The sequence below is a fragment of the Panicum virgatum genome, chromosome 9N, assembly GCF_016808335.1.
Source record: "Panicum virgatum strain AP13 chromosome 9N, P.virgatum_v5, whole genome shotgun sequence".
NCBI classification, from domain to species: domain Eukaryota; kingdom Viridiplantae; phylum Streptophyta; class Magnoliopsida; order Poales; family Poaceae; genus Panicum; species Panicum virgatum.
This window is the reverse complement of record NC_053153.1, coordinates 12,957,454-12,983,462: the sequence shown is the minus strand read 5'-3', so window position 1 is coordinate 12,983,462 and position 26,009 is coordinate 12,957,454. Positions and strand designations below refer to the sequence as shown.

The following is a 26,009-nucleotide window of genomic DNA, read 5'->3' as shown; positions in this document are numbered from 1 at the left end:
AACTGTGTTGCCCACACTTAATTTTTTTAATTTTTTTTTTTGTAAAAACTTGACTTATCCAAAGAGAGTCGATGCAAAGTCCAATCTCTTGCTTCACAAAATAATGCAGACATTTCCATTTCAACATTAAAGAGTCCTTATCGTAACTATTATGGTTCCTCTTTTATCAGTTTCAGCAACTATAACTTCTTATATATACATCAACATCAGTATTTAAGCATTTTTTATATACAACCATGTCATATATCTCCAATGCTAAAATTACCTGTAATTTCATAACTCTATCTTTTCAGCACATTGAACTTTAATATTTTTGCTCTAAAATCCCGCAGCAACGCGCGGGGTATTCAACTAGTATAAGGTATGTCTATGTACGAGCAAGATTTTATAAATCCAGAAAATCTCAAACAATCTATATTTTAGAAATAGAGGGAACAGAGGAGTAGAAAGTAATATCTAATACCTCTGTGTTGATTCTGTAACTATATATATGACAATTAATTTGTATGGTACATTTGTATCTCTCTCTCCTATGCACAAATGTAAGGCTAAGAAAATTAACATAAAAAGGTGTATCCATTGTTGTAGGCTTCCGCGTTGCACGGAGTGGAGGGAAAGATTGTTTTAAGCACCAAGATTTTTTCCATAAATGTGCAGAGGCTGGGATTCGTAAGAAAATTAACTTAACCATAGATAAAAATAGAAGAAAAGATAAGATATAATTATTTTGTAAGATACATTTATTTTTCATCTCTCCTATACACAAATGAAAGCCTAAGAAAAATAAGGGAAGCATAGATAAAACATAGAAGAAGAAAATAGAGAATCATTTTTACTCGTGTATCTCTCTTATTTTGGCTTTCACCAGTCCTACTTCTAGCCCGCACGCGAACCAGCGAGCGATTTCTTTAGGTAAAATTCGATTCATGCCACCACAACTCCGTGAAATTGGATATCATAGTGGCATGATTTTCAACATGAGCTCCAATTTCAAGAAATTGGAGCGGCATGGATCCAACTGACCCATTTCTTTATGCCGGCCCAGTCCCAACAACTCCGCCACGGGAGCGCGGGCCCACAGCCACCGCCGCCGTCCACGCCCGGCGCTTGCTCCTCCCGATCCAGACGACCGGCGGCACGTCAGCGTCAGTCAACCCGAGGCCCTCCACAGGGCCACCCGGCGGTGCGCCTGGGCTGCGCCAGCGCCGCAGGACAGCGGGGGCTCGCAACCTCCGCTGGCCATCCAGCATCCTGGCCGCCTCGCCTCCGCTAGCCCCTGTAAGTGTGACTGCTCCGGCGTCGTGCCCTATTCCCTGGGCCTTGTCAGTTTGAATGCGCTGGTGGGTGTATCTGAACTACTGGTTGTGCGGATCAGTTCGAGCCAACGGGTTTATGAATTTAGCAGGGTTTAGTGGTACAGGTACAACAAATGAAGTGTTTAACACAATTTTCCTCTAGAAGAATATACCCAAAGGAACACCCTCATATTGTGTAGTGTTGATGTATTGGCAGGCTAAAGGTGCAAAATGGCGCAACCTTCTGTCATTCTAGCAACTGCAAGCTATGATCACACAATCAGGTTTTGGGAAGCCAAGAGCGGCCGCTGTTATCGCACGATTCAGTACCCAGACTCTGTAAGTATTGACTCTGGGTTATTAGAACTCTTATCATTCTGTTTACATATACTCCATCTGTCTATCCATCAATGAAAGGCTAGTATTTTTAGGAGAAAGTCTTCGAAGTTAAATTTTAACCTTTAGTTTCTCTTGCAATATATTGTCAGTTACTAGAAAATCATTTTTTGTCATAAAATCCCTTCAAACATGGGTATATGATGCAATTTTTGAACACTAAGTCCAGACATAATTTGACTAATCATTGCTCAAAATTTATAAATTTTGTCATATTCAAATCAAAATACGCCTTCATTATGGGACAGAGGGAATAACAGATAAGATGATTTTCTTTATTGATTCCTTTTTTTTTGACTGGTGAAAACAAATCATTATTAGATGCCAAGTTATTGCTGTTTGTCATAGTCACGTTTCCTATATTTTCTTCTTTCATTTTGATAACCGCACTAAGTTTTTTATAGATGTACTCTTTATAAGAATCTTGGCTTAATATGATCTCGGTTTGTGCATTTTTTATGCTACAAAACCAATGAGGTAGGTACCTCTATTTGTTGTCAATGTGACTGATACTAGCCAACAAAAACCAATGAGGTAGGCACAATTTTTGTTACTGCAATATATTATCAAATGTTACAAAACCAGTGAGGCTGATTTGGATTGTTAAATTGAGCTTATCTTCATTGACATGCTGTGCAACAAAACAAAAATTGTTCTATGTACACATAGTAACTTATGGACCAAAGCTTGGGCTATGATGATTCACTTGATTAGAGCAATCTAGTTTTATACTAATGTTATGTACCTCTATCATTTGCAGCAAGTTAATCGCCTTGAGATAACCCCAGACAAGCGTTTCTTAGCTGCTGCTGGCAACCCTCATATCCGTCTATTTGACGTTAACTCAAATAGCCCTCAACCGGTATGTATCTGTTTACAGTAGCAGCCATTGTGGACCATTATTTCCTTTTCCATATTTAATCAGAATGCACCTGGCAGGTAATTAGCTATGACTCACATACTAGTAATGTTATGGCTGTGGGGTTCCATTGTGATGGTAACTGGATGTACTCAGGTTCAGAGGATGGTACTGTGCGAATCTGGGATTTACGGTGAGATTTCAAAAACTTTTTGTCTTGGTTGGCTCCAATCTCTAGAGTTGCAAACCATTTTTTTTTCTTGGCCTGCTATTCTTGTGTAAATTTTAATGATATTCTAAGTTATAATTAAGAGGAAAATTCGTTGCAAATCCATCTCCAGGTGTTATCATGCAAACACACCAATCCACCATATAGTCATCAGGTTGGTTCGGAGGGACTATATGTATGGAAAAACAAATGCCACATGGAAGAGCATGATAGGCCCTAAAAAATTAAGAAATCATCTATGAAGAATCCCTCCACATGAGATCTTAATCTGATCCATCCACATTTCATACTGGCTATGGACTCTCGCTTGTGAGATGTCGAGGCCGGATTTTCCTTAATCTAAAAAATCCACATTTCGTACAACCTCTTATACGAGAATTGCTATTAGCCTTCTAATTTATGTACAATGCTTATGCTACTAATCTCTGGACCATAATTTATTTTATGCCTTTGATATTTGTCTTTGTTCTTGTGCATCTTTGGTTCCAGGACTGCGACTTGTCAGCGAGAATATGAAAGTCGAGCAGCTGTCAACACAGTAGTCCTACACCCAAATCAGGTTAGAATCATTTTATTCTGTTGTTGTCTTCTGCATACTTCAATACTGTCTTTAGGTAATGACAGGAATTTTCGGTTCTCTTGACAAACCTGTATTGCAATATGCTGACACATAACGCCTGCATGCATGCAAATGTGAAACTTTTTTTTTCCTGTGTATCCATAGCTTTCAACATTTAGTTGTGGTGCCTGATGTTAACCATGGTTAGAGACTGAGAGTGAAGTGAACATGCAACAAGCCTTTATAACAAGTTATGGAGATGGTTTAATTTATTTTGTCTGTAGTATTTTTCCCATTAGTGATACATTTTTTTTAAAAAAAACAAGAGTTGGCGATACAGTTTGACTAGGCATATTAATGATAACACACACGAGTTTCTCCTACTATTTCCATTGGCTTGCTAAAATTCAGCTTTCAGTTCCTGGGTGTTGTTTTTTGTTAAGTTTTTTTTGTTGTGGCTCTAAAAGCTTAAATTTCAGTTGATACTAACTTTGCTGTGTCCTGTGGTGCCGTGCTACTAAGGCTTATGTTATTGTGCCTCTGGAAGTTATGCTTTCAGCTAACTGCTTTAAGCAAAAGATTAGGTACTATTAGGTACTTTTATAAGCAACTCCATTGTGTAATAGATCCCAAGTCTCTCTCTGTTGGTCTTCAGAGTCCCTTGTAACTTCATTTTCTTATACATAAATTGAATAGCATTTATTGGAATGTCCCAGCATTTTTTCTACATGTACTATTATATTGATTTCTTGCCATTCGATTTTGGTAACATTGTATCCCCAATTTTTCAGAAAGAACTAATATCTGGTGATCAAAATGGAAACATACGTATGTGGGATTTGGCTGCTAACTCATGCAGCTGTGAGTTGGTGAGTCAAAAAAGTCCTTATTATGGTTCTTCTGGGGTAGGTGATACGCAAGAACACAATTGATGTGTTGATTCCATTTATCCAGGTACCAGAGGTGGATACTGCTGTAAGATCTCTGACAGTCATGTGGGATGGGAGTATGGTGGTTGCTGCAAATAACCGTGGGACATGTTATGTTTGGCGCCTACTTAAGGGTACACAGGTCAGTCAGTTGTACTGACCGAACAGCTGTCGTACATAGTCACTTGTGATCTATAGATTTTCAAACTGATGAAGTCTGTTACGCAGACAATTACCTGCTTTGAACCCCTCCACAAATTGCAAGCCCATGATGGCTACATTCTGAAGTGCCTACTTTCGCCAGAATTCTGCGATCCTAACAGGTAACGTGCTCATTACATAGCTATCCATTTTTATCAAAATGCATTTGACAGTAATATTCCATTGTAAAGCACCGTCTGCTCATCACAGCTCAAGAATTGCTTAACTCACTCAGTACCACGTGTTGTTTTGGGAACTTTTGTAGGTATCTTGCAACAGCATCATCTGACAGCACTGTAAAGATTTGGAATGTTGATGGCTTCAAGTTAGAAAGAACTTTAGTAGGTAATGTGTTGAGTGTTTTTCCAACAATTTAGCCAAAAGTTATAATATTTTCTGAATGTGATCCTGAAACATCGCGGGCTCTCAATTTCTCAGGTCATCAACGCTGGATTTGGGATTGCGTGTTCTCAGTTGATGGTGCTTATTTGATTACAGGTACAAACTACAGCTTACGTCACTCTATGTTCCATATAATTCATGAGTTAATCAGATGAATTTTTCTGCCATGCAGCTTCATCTGATACTACTGCGAGACTGTGGACGATGTCGACCGGAGAGGCCATCAGGGTGTACCAGGGACATCACAAGGCAACCGTCTGTTGTGCTTTACATGACGGGGCTGAATCAGCTCCCTCATAAGTCATAAGCACCGTAGAACTTTGTATTATGTACATAGCTCTGACTGCCTAGTTTCCAGCATTGCTGTAACTTGAGAACATGTGGCTACTGTAATGAAACTGTACACAACCATATCTGGAGTTTCGTTCGAGGTAATTTGGATGCTAGTATTTGTCAAATTGTTTTAGGAATTTGCTGATATACAATTATTTATGCAGAACTGGAGCCTAAAGCACTCCCTCCATTTCTTTTTTACAAGGGGTGCACACGTTACAAGATTCGAGTTTGTGATATACGGCCAATAATTAGATTATCCCTGGGTAGATTTTTGAAATACCACATTAGCACATTCGTATATTTGAACGTACTTTCCTAGACTACAGTTTCGTTGACATGGCCAGGATTTCATTCTTGGAGACCCCACTGCATCCTATCGTATTGAAATGGAAGGAACAGTTTGTTTATCAGAGTATGCGTAGAACGACGGCAAATAGGCTGCGTCGCTTTCGGTTTTCGGCTGGCCAGTTACATGACGCAAGTGGCTGCTGGTGACACGACATTATTATCTTTCAGTTAGGGAGGCGCTTAACGACTACTAAAACGCATGGTCCATACGCATCGCAGTAGAAAATCTCGCCTACCTTCAATACAAAACGGTATGAGAGCGCGAGCACGGCCGCTCCTTTTTCTGTAGGAGTCAGTACCATGCACGTGAACGCGATGGGAACAAGCACTCCGATATTTCCCTGCCGACATGCTTTCTTTCACAGTTTCACGTGAGCATCGCGTTTTCGAGAGGCTGCTGCACCGATTTAAATTTGTTTCTCGACTCAACCCAAGAGCGCCTGACCAAGACACATGCTCAGGTGGTCAGGAGCTGCAAAATATCTGGATGGTCAGGAAATAAATTAAGCGGGCAATTGGAACTGGAGATGAACTGATTACATAGAAATGAACGAGTGACATCCAAACTGACACAAAGACCTACAGCACAAAACACCCTAAACTTGAAGGTGAAAATAATGCAAGGGGCTTATGATCGGCATCCTAAGGTTCCCCACGAATTAGCATGCAACCAAAGCTTAATCCAGCGGAACGCAAGGTATGCCATTCTATTGCTGAAACAACCTCAGCAACAGAACATCAAAGCAGTTCCTACATATGAGCCATTGTATTGCTATCACGCCAAAGACTAAGTTAAAAGAGCTTTTATCTCCATTTGTGTTGTTACTTCCATACACATGAACTGAATAACTCCAAAAAGACAACAGGTAAAAAGCAAAAAAGAAAGGAAAAAAAAAGCTTACATCTAGCTCAGTCATTTTTTCTACTTGGATTATCCCAATTGTGGGTAGGAAACTAGGGCAAACAATGAAGGATTAATACAAGGGTCTGATTATTCATAAATTAATGGAACAGAAAAGGAGGGGCTGAACAAAGGACGGACTGGGAATCATGGCAGGACCTCTCTTGGCAAAGAAACTCTGCAAGAACTGGCCTTCACTACCACCACTGTGTCTGAACTCAGTCTGGCATTTTTTCCTTGATGCTTGTAAAATCCCAAGTCATCAATGCTGATATGAGCGCACAGCAACTGGCACCGATAACTTGTCATCTCGACAGGTGCACATGGATGCTCATGGGGTAAGTGAGCAGTTATCTGAGGAAGCATAAACATGCTTTCAAACGATGTTTGCATACTTGTGGGTCTTACAAATTACTAAAAAAAATAAATGTCCATAATCAACTGAAAGTTCAATACAGATATATTCCATCTTTTTGTCAACTGCCATGACCAAGTCAAAACAAAAGGTGAGCAGTACAAAAAGTGGCAATGCATCTCACAGAAATCCTAAAACAAAGGGAGAACATCAAGAAAAGGACATAAACAGAGTAATACAGTTTCAGGTTACAAGATTAAAAACAACTTACGAACACAAGCACTAACAAATAAATGAAGCAGGAAGGTTATATTACCTAGTTGACCAAAACCATGTCATCTCCAGCAGCCTTGGCAGCCACAGCTTCCAATTGTCTCCATGCAGATTCTCGTTGCTCTTGGATCTCTTTAGCTTTTGCTTGTTTCTCCATGTACTGCTGTTGGCACTCTTCAAATAGCTCACTGTCCATATCCAAAAACATCTTGCGCACATTTGCAGTGAGACCATGAACGGCTTGATTCCAGTGGCTCTGTATATTCCTCTCAAGTGCTTCAAATATGATTGGAAATATAGCACCACGATTTTGGGCTATCAAGCTTACAATGTGATCATTGTTCCACAAGAACAACGCACGCTCAGCAACCTGAAAAAGGAAAATCAATAATCAAGCAAAAGAATCAGACATGGAGAGGTCATGTATCACAGTAGCAGGAGCTAGCAGCTTAATATAGTGAAATACTTGTCAGAACTAACAATAGGGAGCAAATTTTGTTCGGCAAGGATAGCTGATTTTTTTTTTATTTCTTCATTGCAGAATATACCTAGCAGGGTTATCATACCTACAAAAAATGATAAAAGTAGTAGGAAAAAAATATTTTCATGGGCGAAGAGCAGGAAAGAAATCATTGAGTGGAAGAGCCATCATTGAGACATACATGGCGCAGAGATACATGATGAGATGAAACTAAGCAGAGAAAGGACCATTAAGCAAATTGTTCCATTAGGTCCTGGTATTGGTGCCCGCAAGGCCACAATATTGCAGTAAGGTATGATGGTTTGAGTGTAAAACCAAGAAACAGAATCTCAATCATTTGTGCAAACAATATAGCTTGGGTGTATACAACCAAAACGTATCATGTATCTAGTCTCCAATAGTATAATCGACCACTATAATGAAAAAAAGAAATTACTGCACCATAGTTGCTAAAATGGATGTGTTTAGCTAGAAACCAACTCCAAACTTCATGAGTTGAGAGTGACTCAGACCACTTTATCAACCAACACTCAGTATTGCAGTATGAAGAGGCATGAACGGACTATTCAAGAAGACAGTGCATTATACTTGCATAATGATCAAGTGGAACAGAAACCGTCATAAATTAGTATCCAGCAAGCACCACAATCCAGTATTTAACACCCGCAGAGTACTGGTGCTCTTGAAATGCTTAACCATACACTAGAGGAAAATGGTTGGACCCAATACAGGGGAAGTTTGAACAAATAACTATAACCAACTGATTTCATGAGGAGGCACAGAGGGGTTTGGAGTAAATGGGATACAAGAAATGTTACAACTACAGAAGAGTACTCCCTCCATCCAAAAATACAAGTCATTCTAGGATTCAAAATTTGGCCCAAAAAACAAGTAATCTTACCCTGTTTAGAAAGTGCATGTGCATGTAAGAATCAATTAGTGCCAAATATGGGTAATAAACAGGGGTAAACATGGTCATTTTACCTTCTTATTAATTTGTCCTAGAATTCCTAGGCTGACTTGTTTTTTGGGACGGAGGGAGTAGTCTAGAACAGCAAACTTTATTGTAGTAGCGCAGAGGGTTATGTTCCTATACTAAAAAGGTAACGCGACATACGGGCCAATATTATATGACCATATGGGCCACAAGGATGAATTAGCTACACACTTATAGTACACAACCAAAAACAAAATGATTGAGACCTGGAGGAAAATTATTACCATTGGTGAGTGGTCAAGTTATTTTAACTTATTGAACTTATATACATGCTACAAAAGTCCACTAAAAACTGGATAAACTGTGACATAAAACAATAACATGAGAAAACAAAAGGGAAAAGAGATTTTCTAAGTCAACTTAAATCTTCAATTCAATAGCATTCAAGTTTTGTTTCCAAGTCAACTTAAATCTTCAATTCAATAGCATTCAAGTTTTGTAAAATAGTTCAAATTGCAAGACTCGAAACTCAATACATATATGCCACGACTGTTATAAATATTGCCAACACTTGATGACTGCCCTTGGTTCTTGTATACGGCCCATTTGTCCTGGGAAAGCTATCAAGTTGCTACAACATTGTTTGGAAACAATTAGTTATTACCAGGTGTGTTCTACTGTATCAGAAAGAATATTTGCTTTGCTGGCTAATTACAGGCAAAAAGTTTGATGAGAAAGAATGTGCCAAAATGATGGAAACATTTATTATCCCTGCAGCGAAGTTTCTGACTTCTCAAAGCAGCTGGTAAACCCCAAAATGACCTTGCAGCCAAGAAGCACGCAAACCTATACCTCAAACAGTAAGCTATGAAGGGCGATCAATAAAGGGCATACCACAAATACAAGTTCAAAACTATTAACTATCAGTGGCGGTGTACACTTGACTGAAAACTAGTTTGCATAGGCTTCAAGAAATTTTATGCTAGGTTGCGAGAACATGCACATCACAATACAGCAATGTCATTTTTCATATTGATAACATAACGCCTTGTTATAATAGCTTATTTTCCCCCACATGCAAATAGTCATTTGGAGCAATACCCACTCAAAAGGCATATCACGAAACATATGGAGCACATTTGACTAAATGCCATTGTTAATGTATACAAGCATGCTGATGAAAATATACTCAACCAGAACCCAGCAAATAAATTAAAGCAGTACCTGGAAATGAGAACTGTTAAGGCACCGGCCAATCTGTTTAAACAGTGGCACCATGCAACGCTGGAACTCTGCAGGCTGTGTGGCCTCAAGCACTTCTTCTAGCTCTCCCAGAAACAACACCTCCTTCTGGCAATTTGTGACTGGCCAGTATTTGAGCAGTCCCCTGATCACAGTATCTGCTAGTTTGTAGTCCTTCTCAACGAACTGAACAATACAATAGGATAGCTGCTGATGGTAGATCGCAACAGACTTGGGCTTGTGCAGGGGGATGAGAGCACGGGCAAGGAACAGCTTGTGCTCCTCCTTCATTGGCAAGGCAAAGCCATTAATGATGCTTCCAAGGATCTCAAGGAGCTCCCCTATGCCATTGTGTCGCTGCGTCTCAAAGATGAACCGGTAGAACACATTGTTGATGGCCTTGCGGATGAATGGGCGGTGTACCATGAACTTGCCATAGATGCGGTGGAGCACAGTCTTGAGGTACTCACGCTCACGGGGATCCTCGGAGTCAAAGAGGTCGAGGAGGCGGAGCACGAAGGCATGGTCCACGTACCGCTTGGCAACCTTGGTGTCGGTGTCGGGAGACACGACATACCGGAGCAGTAGCTCATAGACGAGCTGGAGGTGCGGCCAGGCGGGGTCGAGGTAGGGCTCCTCCTCGTCATCCGGCGTGGCACCAGGGTCGATCGCTGCAGCGGACTCGTGCAGCGCGGGCGGCAGTGGGCGGAAGATGTTGGCGGAGATGGCGGCGACGAGCGCCTCCTGGACGTGGTCCGGGAGGCGCGCGGGCGCGTTGGCGCCCGCGGCCTGCGCGGGGGCCTGCACGTAATCGACGAGCTCGAGGAGCGCCTGACGCTTGGCCTCCTTCTCCCGCGGGTGCTTGAGCGAGTCCGAGAGGTCGAAGATAGCGGCGACGAGGCGGAGCTTGCGGAGGAGAAGCCCCGGTCGGTCGGCGGCGGCGACATCGCGGAGGAGCGGGAGCGGCTCGAGGAGCGGCGGCGACGCAGCCCCAGCCGCGGGGTTGGTCGCGAGCGCGGACGGCGCAACGTGCGGCGAGGTCGGCGAGGACGGCGTTGCGGCAGAGGCCCGGGAGGCGTGGTTAACGGTGACGGGCGCGGCTCCCCCCGCGCCGCCACCGCCTCCCCCGGAGGACGACGAGGGCGCGGCGGGGCGCGCCCCTGGCTCCGCGCTGTCCCCGCGCGCGCTCTTGCGGTTCCCCCGCTTGATGATCTTGTTGAACATGGCGGCAGCGGCGGATTGGGAGGCCGGCGGCGGCGGATCGGCCGATCGATCAGCCAACGAATCCCCTCCTCTTCCCTCGGGGATTTGGGGATTTGGTGGCGACGGGAAGGCGAAGGCGGTGGGTCCCAGGTGGCAGGGACAGGGAGCGCAGTGGGGAGGTGGGGTCAGCCGGTCAGGTGCGGCGATGGGAGGGGAGGAGACGAGAGGACAGGGGAGGGGGGATCAATGGGGAAGGAAGGAAGGGGAAGGCTGAGGAGGAGGAATGGGGATTTTCGGATTTATTTTTCGGGCGTTTTTTGTTTTGTATTTATTTATGGGAGGCGTTTCTTTTGTATTTTGGGGTTATTTGATCGGTTTTTCATTTCCATGGCCGGATAAATGGGACAGAGTGGCGCTCCGCTTGGTAGAATGGTGGCGTTGATGTGGCTGGACCGGGCTTTGCTTGGAAGCAAAATAGGCAATTAGGCATGCTCGTCTAAATTTAACATTATATCTTCTCAATACTACTTGTTATTGTTGTAACTCACTAAATATTTTGATCTAATTTAGAGAGGCGGAACCAATCCTAAGTTACAAATAAGGTTTATGGTAGATTTAATAGATTAATCATTGTGCCTTCAGTGTTTGTGCCATATAGTTTTACGTTACTTGCCTGGCATCAATGACTTAAAAAAAGCAAAGATTTTATTTTACAAGATAGCAAGTTGTGCGTGGGTTTATTATCTTGAGATTATATGATTTTCACATAATTTACCTTAACAATTATATATGGTTGATCTCTTGGGAGTATCTCCAAACACATCTTCTATAGGATACCAGATTTGACTTTTTTTTAGAGAGAAAGGAAAAGGGGAGGGGACGTCGCGTAGTCCATCCGGACCTTGTTTAAGTAGCGCGCACTGCTTAGGCCCTGTTTATTTTCCACCCCAAGAATCCGTAAACGCAAAAAAAAAACATCACATCGAATGTTTCGACACATGCATGGAGTACTAAATGAAGTCTATTTACAAAACTTTTTGTATGAATGGGCTGTAATCGCGAGACGAATCTAATGAGCCTACATAATCCATGATTTGCAACAGTGATGCTACAGTAACCATCGGCTAATTATTGATTAATCATGGATTAATTAGCATCATTAGATTCGTCCCGCGATTTACAACCCATCTGTGCAAAAAGTTTTGTAAATAGACTTCATTTAATATTTCAAATTAGCAAGATTTCGTCGCAAAAAAAATTTGTGTTTCATCTAAACACACCCTTAGTTAACTTTCGCTCGCCTCAGACTATCAGTTTCAAAAAGAAAACGTCCGCAGCTAGTGGGTTCCATCCACTCCACTAATAACATACTACTATACATATTAGCATAAAGAGGTAAGGTCAATATCACTCGTCAATCAGCGTCCATGTTAGCAGTTCTTCGATCAACGTAAAAGAAGTGTACTACCTCCATCCCTACATAATTGTTTCGCTTCCCGAGAAATAACTTTGATTAATTTTATATAAAAAATATTAATATTTATGATACATAATTAATATCATTAGATAGATCTTTTAGTCTAATTTTTTAACAAATTTATTTGGAGATATAAATATTGCACATTTTTTCTACAAATCAAGTTAAATTTGTGACACGCACACCAACGGCGACACTTAAAAAGGGACAGAGGAAGTACACCATAACTCCCTTTCACTTGAGAAAGACGGCCATTAACAATTTGGCGTTACCGGGGCCGTTCATAGATTACATGTTATTAATATATATTAACATAAAGAGGTGGACTGAAGTATATTACGAAACCAAAGATTGTGATTTTTCTTGACGAGTCCAAGTCCAAGGACGGAGGAGGATAGAGACGGGCAGCTTTTGGATAAGTCACGCTGGACGGTAGAGATGCGGAGACGGCGATAGGCGGCAGCGGCTATGATTGGACGAACCGCACCGTGTTCTTCCCAACTGAAATTTTTCCCATATTTTATCGGTGCCTCTACTCTAAGGCCTCTGCCGTCGGTGTCGCTCTATACTTTCCCGTGCTAAGATGAAACTGAAAATAATCGCCGGACTCAAGCAATGTGAATGCTCAGATTCACAAGATATTCGAATCGATTTATAGATATTATTAGGGTTATGTACAAAAGCCATCACCGGCAAACCATGACATGAAAACGAAATAAAGGAACGATGCTACCTATTGTATTGGTTTGCTATACAAAGACATCACAGACACCACTCTACCTAGCAAGTAGAAGATGCCCACTCAAAATGGCCTGGCTCGGTGCTTTTCTACACAGCGGTTTTCAGGACTGGTAACAAAAGCAACAGAAAACTTTGGCACTTCGAATTGCTTTCAGCTATTTCCACCGTAGGGATACTTAACAACTGTTCTGTTATAATCCTTGCATTGCAGATATTCCGACTGACAATGACAGGAGACCCATGTTGACAGGTGTTCAGTAGTCCTTGCATTGCAGATATTCAGAGTTTCAGACTAACAATGACAAGAGACCACTGCAAATATATCCCCGCAAACAACCATGTACGAACAACAGTGACAAGCATCACTTAACATACAATCCATGCAAACCGGCTATTCAGACCAACAGTGCCAAGCAATCTCTGAAAATATCATCCTTGCATACCAGATACTCAGATCAGCAATGACAGCAATCACTGTGAACCTCAACTCCCTACAACTGCACTCCATAAACAACTGAAACATGAGGTAATAGCTCAGGGCAAGATTTATGATCTCAGCAAGCAAAAACAGTCTACCAGATAAACTTATCAAAGAAGGCAACATCAGTCAGTATCGGTTGAAGTACAGAATTAGACAAAAAAAAGTGCCAAGGAGAGATACATTAAGCATTCAGGTACACGAAACTGCAACATCAAGAGCTTGAGTCTGCTGGGGCGATCATCAGTAGCGATCATCAAAACGTCCTCCCCTGCTGGGGCGATCATAAGGCCCAGGCCTCTCCCTGTAACTTCCTCCATCATAGCGTGCAGGTCCTCCACCGCCGTAACGATCAGCGACACCACCACGTGGACCATCCCTGTCATAGCCACCACCCATGCCACCCCTCAGGCCATCCCTATCATAGCTTCCACCACCACCCCTTGGGGCACTCCTATCGTAGCCGCCGCCGCCGCCACCACCACCACCACGAACTCCATCCCTCTCATAGCTTCTTTCTCGCTCCCTACCATAACCACTTGGTGCATAACGATCTGGGCCACCTCCATACCTTTCTGCACCAAAGTGATCACCACCAGAGGGGTAGCGATCATTGGCATAACGATCACGGCCCCCGGCATACCTGTCTCTTGTGTCAACTTGGTCACGGTACCCATAACGACCACCATCATAACGATCATCCATGTAACGATCGCCAAACCTGTCTGACCCAGAGAAACGGTCTCCCCTGCCACCACTAAACTTAGAAGAGAATCTGCCAGAACGACCACCACCAGCACTAGGGCAATCACGAACCCAATGTCCAGGACGACCACACTCAAAGCAATTACCAGGGGGTGGACCATCACCTCTACCACCACGATACTCTCCTCGTCCACCACCATTGTCATATCTTGTGTCATCTGTGTTCATCTTAGGCTCAGCCTTGTTCACTGAAATTTTCCGACCATCTAACTCTTGGCCATGCATCTCTTTGATAGCGCAGTCAACTGCCCGCCGATCTTCAAATGTCACAAAGCCAAAGCCCCTGTGGCGGTTAGTGTGCCTCTCCAGCATGATCTACAAGTAAAAACGTTCATTAGTATATAAGGAATGTGGAGAAGACAAAAGGATACTAAAACAAGTGAAAAGAATATAGATGTCAGTAACAAATGGCCTGGAAACAATTGTTTCAATTCAATAACATACAGCCCATACACAAGCATTGAACCATCCATAGTAAGTAATTGAATTTTGAAATGAACCCAAGGGCAACAAATATTTTAATTTACGTAAAATAATTCCCCATTTGGTACAAAAATGTTGCTCTAATATTTCAACATAAGATTACTACTAATATTATAAAACAGCATTGTATCTTCCTACTTTATTCGAAACAGAAGAACACATTGCTCAAAAAAGGTTGCCACTTTTGAGACTGCTACCTTAAAGTGTAGTTATGCAGAGGAACCTAATTCATAGCACACTAACATAGTACAATGTGAAGCAGATTTCACTAACCAGAATCATTCCTGGACAAATTTAGAGATAGTTGATGGACAACTTTTAAGACATTACCTTGGGAGAGAGAGAAGCACTGAGATTAGGTTATTCCTGGATTTCTGTGATTCAAGAACAATCATAATCCTGACACAAATGCATCTAGCTGTAACTATCTTGATCAAAAAGTCTATTCCCATAACAGCAAAGCTCATTATCAGGACAAGGAGCAAAGTCATAGTCTCTGGGCACCATGTTCTGGCAAAGTGAACTATTTCCAACCAGGCACCGATTTTACAGCTACCCACATGAACTAACTTCTCAATAATTTCAGCATATTCTGGTGTCAAGAAATCTGGCAGATATGCCACAGCCATATATACTTCTAGTTTACATACCAGGTCATCTAAACCAATGCTGAAAACCTAGAGAGGCAAGCAACTTCCATTTCCAATTTTCCATGAAAACAACAGTGAAACTCTGAGCTGCTGGCTAACTGGTATGTTAAATAAATCTGTTCTCTTCCCAATGCTGCAAAACAATGTATGGAGGTGGCTGAAAGCAATGTCACACAGAGACAATGAATCAAAGGTCCGCACTGGTGAGGCTAGCATCAATTTTCTGTTCCAGCAGTATTCTTTCAAATGTCCATGCATGATCATTGAATACTGCCCAATGCACCGATATGCAAATCTGGACTTTCAACGAATTCTGACTTCCATCAATGGAAGCATTTACCAAATCAAGCAGGCAAGCAGCAATAGTAAAGGGCGTACCCAGTGCGAGTGCTCCCACATTATGTGGGGTCTGGGGAAGGGCCACGGGTGTTATCTAGCAGTCTTACCCTTGCAGTGCAAGGAGGCTGGTTCGAACCCAGGCTGCCAGGCCACAAGTGGAAAGCTCTACCACTGCGCCAGGCAAGCAGCAATAGTATTAATAAAAAATGGATTATACAATAAAGAAACATTGGAGCAAAGTGTCCTTAAGAAAGGAGTTGCTTGAGTTTTAATAAATAAAAAAGTGGAAAACCAAATTTTGCTGGAGCTTTTAACTATGCAATGAACTAAGCGTGTCCACAAAGAATTGCAGCTGTAAATCATAGCAGAAAGACTTTATCTAGTTCTAACAAATACTGGACGGGGAAAGATCAAGCTTGTCGCTAGTTCACATAATGCTGAGAAAGGTAACAAGATGTAAAGAACTATGCATTCAGGTCATATAGATAAAAATCAAAACAAGTCAACTGTGATCATGATCTCTGTTTGCAAGCATGCCAATGAACCCAACTGAAAACGTGGCCATAGACACAAGCAGACACTTATATCAACCAGATGATTTCTGTTGCTTCTTATAAGCCAATCAACTCGGTTCAACCCGATACAGCTGTACTTTGTTTTAATCTTTTCACTGTAGAGCAATGGGCCACCTCCTGTATCATGGACATGGGCCCTGTTGCTTGCTCTCCACAGGTGTACACAGCTCTTGTGCTGGAGGAGTAGAATTTCAAAAATCACAAGGACTGCAGACAACAAACTATAGAACCAGGGTAGGGCAGTTATGCTTGTCCAACTGTTTCAATTAATTGGCAGTAACGTCCCATTTTCATCAGACCACCAAACTGAACTAAGGAATAGCAGAAGACTAGCAAAAGTAGGACCAATGGCTGTTCCCCCCTTATTCAACAGGGATAGAGGTGCTCAATTCAGGCATCTAACTGTAACGAACACGATCACATTTCAGCTTGGGAAAGCAACATGTATCACTGTGCAATCCAGCTCTGGAAATCTGCCAGCTCATTCAGCCTCAGCAAACAAAGAACGGAGAACAGACCCCGGACACAAAGAAAGATAGACAAAACAAGAGCAGTGAGTTAAATTACTGAGAGAAAGCATTCAACATTGAAAAATAACGAAGGATCCTTTGAGAAGTTAAAATGCATGTATCTGCATTCCTATTGTGCCGTATATGGTACTGAAATCTTTAGCCCATCATAGCAAGAAGGCCCGGTAGTCATCATTTTAATTTGGTTCTGGAAGCCAAAGGATTTGGTTACCTCTAACTAAAGATTTTTTTTTCTTTCACCTATTTGCGCGAGAGGTATAAAAGCTAGAAAACACAACCATACTTCATACGCAAAGCAGATTCCCGTTGGACCACACACAAGAGCAATCCACAGATCCACCTTTCCACCCTGCACCACGACACGCACCGTCCCTTTATCGAAGCATAAAACCGTCCAAAATCGCGCCGTGGACTACACCAAACTAACGGATCCAGCAAAACTTGCCGGGGCATGAGGCGCTAACAGATACGAGCGGGGGACTACGGGTACCTGCGCGTCGACGACCTTGCCGAAGCGGTCAAAGGCTTCTTGGAGCTTGCGCTCGTCCGTCTGCCACGACAAGCCGCCCACGAAGATCCGGCCCTCCTCCTTCCCGTCCATCGCCGCCGAACGATCCGATGGGTTCGATGTGGAGGTGGGGAGGGAGAGGGAAGATTAGGGTTTGGGGAGAAGAGAGGTGGTTGCGAGGGGAAATAGCCAAATAGGGAGCGCCTCAGCGCCGGACCGGACAGCGAGATAGTATTTGCTAGTTGCGCGCACGGTGGGCCGTGAAATTGGTAGGCACCTGCGGTTTTTTCTTTTTTATATTTTTTAAAAATAAAAATTTCAAAAATATATGTCCGTTTTGAAATATTTCAAAAATACCCCCGTAGGGCAACAGGCCTTAAGTATATTTTTTTTCAAATTCGCAATGAGGTCCCTGGAAGAAAAAAAGCCATGTCGCCCCCCTCAACGGGCGACAGGGGCCTGTCGCCCCCGCCTCGGGCGACCGCTGGGCCCAGCGCGCGTCCCGGCCCACGGGCGCGGCAGGGGGACCAGTCGCCCCCCCCCTCGGGCGACCGGGGTATCCCCTATAAAAGCTCCAACCCTCCACTTCCCTCCTCATTTGAGCCCGAAAATTCCACCAAAAATCCAGAAAAAAAGAGAGGAGTGAGGAGAAGGAAAGCGGCGAAGCCCTGCCGGATTCAGCACTTGTGATCTGTAGGTTAGTACATTTAGTTTATATATTGTTATATTTAAGTACTACGTATTTAAATATGAGTAATTTAAGTAGGGGTGAGTAATTTAATTTAATTAGTGCTATAGTAGAACCATTTAAGTAAGAGTTCAATGATACTTTAGTTTGTAGTTACGTAGTAGTAAATTAGTTTAGAAAATTAGTTCTACGCATTTATTATTACAATTGCAGTACTATTAGAGACGTGTTTATAAATTAATTATGATTTAGAATAGAATTTGGCATATGCAGTATAGAATTTGAGTGTCATCACGTAGTTATGAATACTTATACGTTGTAGTTGAATTTCATACTTAGTTTTTACGGATTATTGAATAAGTTAGTGAAGTAAAGAGTATAACTCGATAAGTATTATGTGATATACAGATATGTCGTGCAAGATGCAGTTTCAAGTATTTTATGGTGAATACAATGTTATGTATGGGCCAAATGGAGTAGATCTTTCTGCCTTTAAGCGCACATCTAGCGGCATAGATAAACCTCTGGAAAGGAGTTTTGGTTCCATATGTAAGTGGCTGCAGCGTGGGTTCCATGTTGATCCGTTGACACATGTGATCACTGTCCAGTCTCTTGTTAATTGGGAGGTAGAAAGTGAATTATGGGAATTGATGATGATACACAGCACTGATGACTGGCAGAAGTACATGCAAGCAGCTCTAGAGCGTGGGTGGCCTCTGGCCATTCTTGTTCAAATCATGGAGAAGACAGAAAATGAAATCCAACATTGTGCAGATCAAGGAACTCCGAGTATTCGAAGAGAGACCAATTATGTTGAGCAAGATGAGTCAGAAGAGTCAGAGAACCAAAACATGGGACCACAGGGCCTTGCTGATGAGGGAGAGAGGATACATAGCATTGTGGACGAGATGGAGGCAGAAGATCAAACCGCAATAGAGATGGAAGAATATGAGGGCTCATCTGATGACGAGCAGTACTCATTGCCAAAAGAGTGGAAGGAGCATGGTTTTGGCAGTCATGTCGCAGAAGATGTACGAAATCAGGAGTGGGAGTACAGAGGGAATGAGGTAGTGCAAGGTGCAACATATCCAAACATTGAAATATTACAGGTATGTAATGAACTATTATTGTACGTATGTGTCCAGTTTGTATGAAATATATATTTACCTATGTGTTCTCATATATTTTTGAATGCAGGTATGGAGATGGACTCCTTACTAGACCCAGTGATCGACTCGAGCCACAGGTCTTACTTTGCAGCTGTTGAGCACCGAGCCCTAGAGGTGCTACGTTCTCGTCCACCCGGGGAGGCGATCTATATACACCACGATTGGTGTGACCGGTATGTAATGAAATATTATTATTTATCACTTATGTATTCGTCGGTATTCCTTTGTTTCGACAATTTTGTTTATTTTCAGGTTACGTGAGGCCGGTCTACTGACTCTGAGCCGTCTTGTCGAGGTTGGGCCTATTCAGCTCGACCGATCCCTCCTGACGGCGCTCGTTGACAGATGGAGGCCGGACACACACACGTTCCACCTCCCGTGTGGGGAGATGACTCCTACGCTGCAGGACGTGGCCTACCTCCTCGGCCTCCCTATCGTCGGGAGGCTGTAGGTCCGCGTGTGGTGGCGGCCTCGTGGAAGGATGAGCTGGAGGCCCGTTTTGCCCTGGTTGACCGCGTGGAGGAAGCAGGTCCGATCAACCCGCACCCGCGAGCAGTAGGTCCTTCGAAGACCTGGTTCCTACAGTTTACAGTACGTATTCATTCCATATATAAATTTAATTGTTACAATTCAAATGTTCCATTGACAGTTGAAACCATTAATCTTAATTGTTTATGCAGCCTGCCCTGTTGGCTGCGGATGCAGACGAGTACAGTGTGACCAGATCGCTGGAGGCGTACTTACTTTGGTTGTTTGGTTACATCATGTTCAACAACACTCATGGCAACTCGGTCGATAGGATTCTCCTTCCGTATGCACGGGAGATTGCGGATGGGGACGAGGACGTACCGCCCTACAGCTGGGGTGAGACGGTACTTGCAGCCACTTACCGTGGACGACAGGGCCTATTGGGGGTGGGCGACAGGGCCTTTTTTTTCTTCCAGGGACCTCATTGCGAATTTGAAAAAAAATTACACTTAAGCCCTGTCGCCCTATGGGGGGCGACCGGGGGTATTTTTGAAATATTTCAAAACGGACATATATTTTTGAAATTTTTATTTTTAAAAAATATAAAAAAGAAAAAACCGCGGCACCTATTGGGCCTTGGCAGAGAAGGTCGGTCTTATGGGCCAAATAGCTAACTGGTTCGGTGGTTTAGATAACCTTTTGCGGCCTCTGTTTTTCAATATTTGTTACTTTTACTATTCCAAATTTAACCGGAGGCTGTTATTAATACATATATAAACCTTACTATGAATATAAATACTAATAAAGTGGTATAAAAATCAAATCTATGGATCATATGCTAGAACAGTGTAGTCAATAGTGTCAATTATTTGAAAACAGAGGTAGTAACTCTACCATGGCTGTGTTTAGTTCCTCCAAACTTTTCAAACTTTTCGTCACATCAAAATCACATCGAAATATTAAATATAGCAAATGACGCATGCATAAAACACTAAATATAAGTAAACAAAACAACTTATTGCACAATTTGGATGTACGTTGCGAGATGAATCTTTTGAGCCTAGTTAGCCCATGGTAGGATAATATTTACCATATACAAATGAAAATGCTACAGTGCTTTTCAGCTTCACTTTTCGCAAATTTTTCACATCTAAACACAGCCCATACAGAGTGGGCACTGGGCAGGATCCAGCGTTTCAAAGATCCTATCAGCTTTCCTCTGCCAGTGTAATGTGATTTTGATGTAGGCTACAAACAGTGAGGCCGTGAACAATTGCAACTGAAACATTTAACTGCAGAATTTTGGCAAATGGAATGCCATTATGCTATCAGCACCTATGGCAAAATAAATATACAAATGTAGATTGCATCATATGAGTTTCAACTGCGGAAACTGAATCTTCCTTGTGTAACTCATGTTAATTACTACATTGCAAAGATTTATACTTGTTTCAGTGTTTCAAAATATTTAAATGTATGCCACCAAAGCTGCTCAAATCCTCTTATTTTCAATTAGGAAAAAGTCTAAATTACTCCCTCTAAATATGGTCAAAGTCAGGATAACCCATTAACTATGTCTTGGTTCAATTTGACCCCTAAACTATGTCATTTGGTTCAATTTATCTCCCAATACGATTTGTCTTTTTTATTTCTCCACACACAAATATAATCTAAATTTAAGATTTTGCAAGATTGTAGTGGGCATCACAATGTATGTAAAAAAATATATTTTGAATTTTTCATCATTATTTTTCCTATAATTTTGTATCATAAGGGTTAATTTATTATTAAAGATTATATCCTATCAAAATAACGATAAAAAATCTTGACATATTTTTTCTAAAATGTGTTATGATGTCGTTACCATTCTGCAAAATTTTAACTCAAGAAGTACTACCACATTTATGGCTAGAAAAGATGCACAGCTACCAGTGCATCTTCATAGTTAGGACCTAATAATGCTCTATTTATGAAACCATCTCCAAAATCCAAACACCATGTTCCTGGACCTTCTAAGGTTGAATTTTGAGATTTAAAGACTGACATACTTGAAGTGGAGGAAACAACTTTGTTTTCCCGCAAGACAACTAGTAGCAATTGGTACCTTGTACCTTAAGCCTGACATACTTTCACTCCTAGTTGGTCTTTCAAAATGAAAGATTATATCTCATTGTACCTCTAGTATTTGTTTCCAACATATTGTTTCAGTAGAAATTTATCCAACAAACAGTGGCAAGTCAAGATCAAGACGATGAGTGACCTACTTAAATCTTAGCTATCAACAGATGTTTACTCAAATCAACATATACATGCCATGGGTATATCATTCGGAAGAGCATGGTTAAATTTTCATGGAGTTTTGAATGCTAAACTCTGCTCAGACTCAGATCATCAATTTTAGCTGTGCATCCTCATATAATTTTGGCGGCATATACTTCAATTTGCTGCATCCACGAACAGACAGGAGGAATCCTCATAGCTAGTACTCACTTAGACAAATATGCATCATAAAAGAACATTATATCCATGCTGATTCTACATTATTTCAATTTATTTCATTTGGTGACACCCAAATGAAGACCACAGGTACACATGATAAACGTGGATAAAAATTTCTGCCAATTTATTTTGAGCAGATAGAACCCAGACAACTTATTTCTAGACAGATAACATCACACAACTTATATAACCAAATAAAGCCATAAAGGGATGGATCAAAATACAAGACCAGATCCCTTGAACTTGTCTTCTATAACATCATCTAACTTCTTAGCCATCTCTTTGCTCATGTGGTTCTCCCAGTCTCCCACCTTGCCTTTCCTGAAGAACATCGACTTCCCAACGACTATGCTGTCTCCACGAGCGACATCTCCAGCCTGGTTGTGCTCCAAGCCACTGAGCATGTCGAAGCTGCACAGCCTCACCACCTCCTCTGGGACGCCTCTCCTCTCTTCCTCTTGGGTGAACGGGACGGCGAAGAAGCCGGCAAGCGTCCTCACAACCTCCACCGGGTCCGACGCAATCTCTTCATACCTGAGGAAAAGGACCTGCTCAGGCCTCGCCAACCTCTCCTTCCAGTACTCGAGGTAGTGCTCCCAGAAGGGCCCGAAAGGCGAGAATCCCTCGCAGAACATGCTCAGCGCTTCGTCGAATTTTATGGGAGAGGGCCCCTTGTGCATCTGGTTCGCAAAGTACCACCACGAGACGAACGCGTCCTTGGGCTGCCGGCACAGGTACACGACGCGGCAGCCGGAGGCGGCCACGGCCGGCGGGAGCAGGGAGAGGGGCAGGTGGGTCGCGAGGAGCCGCGGGGAGGGCATCTTGTCGATGCCAGCCAGGTCTCCCGCCGGAGTGGGCACCTCAAGGTGCGCCACCACCTCCTGAGGGTGCCGGCCAGTGAGCAGAGGGTGGCCGGCGGCGAGCGCGTGACGGCCGCGGGTCGTGACGGTGAAGGCGAGCGCTTTCAGCCAGGTGGTTCCGCACTTGGGGTAGGTGGCGAGGATGATGTCGTCGCGGTGAGGCTTGAAGCGCTCTTTGACGGGGATGATATGCTTGAGCCTCTCAGGGTTCAGCCAGTAATTCCGATACAGGACGAGCGGCTTCGCCCACCCTCCTCGCCGAGGAAGCGTGGATACGAGATCGCTGGAGCTTCTGGGTGGACTTTCATCAGCCAAAGATTTGGTGTCGCTCTTGCTGGATTCAGAAGGGGCCTGCGCCATGGTCGTGGTTGGGGGAAATGATGGCCGATATGATTGGATTGGTAGGAAATTACGAGGCAATGAACTGATATTTGTAAGGTTGATCTCATCTGACCCAGTCCAACGACTGAGTCAGACCCCTCTCACGCACTCTGATCGGGGGTGCTCTTGCCCTTTCGTTGGCAAGTGCCCCCCCTTTTGCGCGGCGTCAATATAAAAAAGGAAAGGATGACGAGGGGCACTGTGATTTAGGTTCGCCGTGCCTCAATTTTTCTAAAGACCCTAGACTCGATCCGATCTGAGAGAGTGCGCTGAAGCAAAGGGAAGGTTCCACACCGCTGTCTCTGCGACCTCGCCATCACCACCGTGACGCCGCTGCCACAGCACCACAACGCCATCGTCCACCTCGACTCCGAGTTCGTCGTCCTCGAGCCCCGACACCATGGGGAGCTTCATCAGCCACTCCGACGCGTCGACGGCGGCGCCATGGCAAACAGAGATGGCTACCAGCAAGGTTGAAGTGTTTACTCATTCGATCTACTGCTAGTTGATCCTGGAAATTCTAACATTGGCATCAGAGCCGATCTATCGAGTAGATCGATTTAGGAAAGAAAAGGATTCGTTCACGAATCGAATGGAACAGAGACGAAAGGAAGAATCAATTCGATGCAAATCGAAGAAACACAGATCGGGTTTTGAACCAACCCTAACCCTAGCAAAGGAAGAGGCGGCGGGACTCACCTAGGTCTCTGCGGAGCCGCGTGGGACAGCACAGAGCGCCGGCTCGCCGGGGCTCGATACCCAGAGGAGCCGCCGCTGCCCGCCGTCGGGACGTCCGAGGTGTGCGTCGCGGGTTCGCTAGAAAGGGCGCTGTCATCGGCTCGCTCGACGGCGGCGCGTTCACCATCCGGCGAGCGCGCGCGCCGGCGAGAGAGCCGCGGCAGCGCTGCCACCTCCTTCCCTGGCCATCCATGGCCGCCGCCGCTTGTTGGAGGAAAAGAAAGGGGGAAAGAAGAAGGGTCACTGGCCATGGGCCGGTGGCAGGGCTGCGGCCATGTGCGGGCGGCGCTGCTCCTCACAGCGGCCGGCAAAGGGGGGGAGGGCCGCGGTGGCGCGGCGCCCCTCCGGCCGCTTTGGCCGCCGCCGTTTCGGTAGACAGAAAGAAAGGGAGAGGAAGGAAATGAGCTAGGTTTTCCGGGGGAACCGGCCGCCGCCGGGTTTGATCCGCGAGAATAGCGGATGGCCATCGGATTCGATCGGACGGCCAAGGGCGATCGATGCTAATCGGGCCGCATCTGGCCCAAGAGGGCGATGGTGGCGCACCGCGCCAGGCCGATTTGCCGGCCTGGCCATCGGCTGCTGGGCCAAGGGCCCAGACGCGTGGCGCATGAGGGCCACATGCCGGTTTTCCTTAGCTGGGCCAAAAGCACAGTAACAAAAGTTTTAGACTTCTCATTGTTTTCAGAAGCATTTTGAATGAATTTGATTATATGTTGTTCTCCATTCAATTTTGCACCAACGTGTATATTGTTTAGAGAATAACTGAGTACAGTAATGCTTCTGATTATAGAATTTGTCAAGTTTCCGCTGCAAAGTAAAAGTCTCATTCTCTATTTAAATTCGAACCAACGGGAAAATTTAAATAGAGGAATAGAAAGGTATTGATTTAAAGTTAAATTATGATATTGTTATTTTCTGACCAATGTTAATGATAAGAATATTATAATTTCATTGTGATTTTAAGTTCAATGTTAATTCTTTGACATTTTTGCATCAATTTTCAGAGAATAGAGAAAAACAAAGAAAAACTTATGAATGAAAGAAAAAGTTTTTCGCTGCAATAAAGAAAGATAAACTCAGATGAGTTTTTCCCTGTGGGAAAAAGGAGCATTTAAGTCTAAGGTTAAGAAAAGCTTCCGCTGTTGTATGTCAAAGAAATGATGTTTTGGCACCTTTTTGCCATTGTAAGTGTCAAGTTAAACATTAGTTTGCTCTTAAAAGAAAAGAAATTTAAAGTTTAATATGATGTTGTCATTTTCTGACCAAAGTTGATGATGGCAATATTATAATTTTTATTCTAGTTATGTGTTCTATTTCTGACCAACGGTGATATAGAATTGAAAGTAAAGGAAAGTTGTATGTTTTAATTTTGACCAACGTTAAATTAAGACATACAATTCTTCCCAAGTAGAGAGAAATTAACAGACAAAAGTTGATTCCGATTACCGCTACAGATAAAGCTTTGAGGTTACTCAGCTTGAGGTTAAGAAAGAAAAGTGCTTGTTCCATTATGACTTTTAGTTGCTATGGAAAAGAGATGCAACTGTTTTCAAAAAGTTTTTGGTTTCTCTCACTAAAGTTTTGCGAATATTGTAATTCGTTAAATTTTCTGATTAAATTGGAACCAACGAAAAGATTTAATCATAAAATAAAGTAGATATGCATGTTTTAGTCATTGTGATCAAAGTTTCTTCGTCTTTCAATAACAGTAAAG

General features: G+C 43.1%; 4 protein-coding genes across 8 annotated transcripts; 1 reads left to right on the top strand and 3 right to left on the bottom strand.

The window, feature by feature from the left end:
• The first annotated feature begins 944 nt into the window (after positions 1–944).
• Positions 945–5,393, top strand: LOC120691851 (target of rapamycin complex subunit LST8-like). 3 transcript variants are annotated; one of them, XM_039975049.1, is made up of 12 exons: positions 1,036–1,278; positions 1,376–1,420; positions 1,513–1,634; positions 2,452–2,553; positions 2,631–2,743; positions 3,269–3,338; positions 4,130–4,207; positions 4,293–4,409; positions 4,496–4,590; positions 4,734–4,813; positions 4,907–4,966; positions 5,043–5,393. In XM_039975049.1, the coding sequence occupies exons 3-12, from the start codon at positions 1,527–1,529 to the stop codon at positions 5,168–5,170; spliced, it is 951 nt and encodes a 316-aa protein (XP_039830983.1). In that variant the 5' UTR covers positions 1,036–1,278; positions 1,376–1,420; positions 1,513–1,526; the 3' UTR covers positions 5,171–5,393. The 3 variants fall into 3 exon arrangements, with proteins under 3 accessions (XP_039830982.1, XP_039830983.1, XP_039830981.1); XM_039975048.1 differs by lacking the exon at positions 1,376–1,420 and having other exon boundaries at positions 945–1,278; XM_039975047.1 differs by having other exon boundaries at positions 1,036–1,420.
• A 934-nt stretch (positions 5,394–6,327) lies between these two features.
• On the bottom strand, positions 6,328–11,194 carry LOC120689713 (serine/threonine protein phosphatase 2A 57 kDa regulatory subunit B' alpha isoform-like). Of its 2 annotated transcripts, none has more exons than XM_039972097.1 (3): positions 9,726–11,192; positions 7,127–7,453; positions 6,328–6,809 (listed from the first exon to the last, which is right to left on the bottom strand). In XM_039972097.1, the coding sequence occupies exons 1-2, from the start codon at positions 10,965–10,967 to the stop codon at positions 7,127–7,129; spliced, it is 1,569 nt and encodes a 522-aa protein (XP_039828031.1). In that variant the 5' UTR covers positions 10,968–11,192; the 3' UTR covers positions 6,328–6,809. The 2 variants fall into 2 exon arrangements, with proteins under 2 accessions (XP_039828031.1, XP_039828032.1); XM_039972098.1 differs by lacking the exon at positions 6,328–6,809 and adding an exon at positions 6,867–7,001 and having other exon boundaries at positions 9,726–11,194.
• A 1,862-nt stretch (positions 11,195–13,056) lies between these two features.
• On the bottom strand, positions 13,057–17,714 carry LOC120692842 (glycine-rich RNA-binding protein RZ1C-like). Of its 2 annotated transcripts, none has more exons than XM_039976238.1 (2): positions 17,475–17,714; positions 13,057–14,722 (listed from the first exon to the last, which is right to left on the bottom strand). In XM_039976238.1, exons 1-2 carry the CDS (start codon positions 17,583–17,585, stop codon positions 13,886–13,888), a joined length of 948 nt encoding a protein of 315 aa, XP_039832172.1. In that variant the 5' UTR covers positions 17,586–17,714; the 3' UTR covers positions 13,057–13,885. The 2 variants fall into 2 exon arrangements, with proteins under 2 accessions (XP_039832172.1, XP_039832173.1); XM_039976239.1 differs by having other exon boundaries at positions 15,221–17,690.
• Positions 17,715–22,316: 4,602 nt separating this feature from the next.
• Positions 22,317–23,593, bottom strand: LOC120692726 (cytosolic sulfotransferase 18-like). The gene has a single exon (XM_039976110.1). It carries the CDS (start codon positions 23,534–23,536, stop codon positions 22,532–22,534), a length of 1,005 nt encoding a protein of 334 aa, XP_039832044.1. The 5' UTR covers positions 23,537–23,593; the 3' UTR covers positions 22,317–22,531.
• Between the last annotated feature and the right edge of the window lie 2,416 nt (positions 23,594–26,009).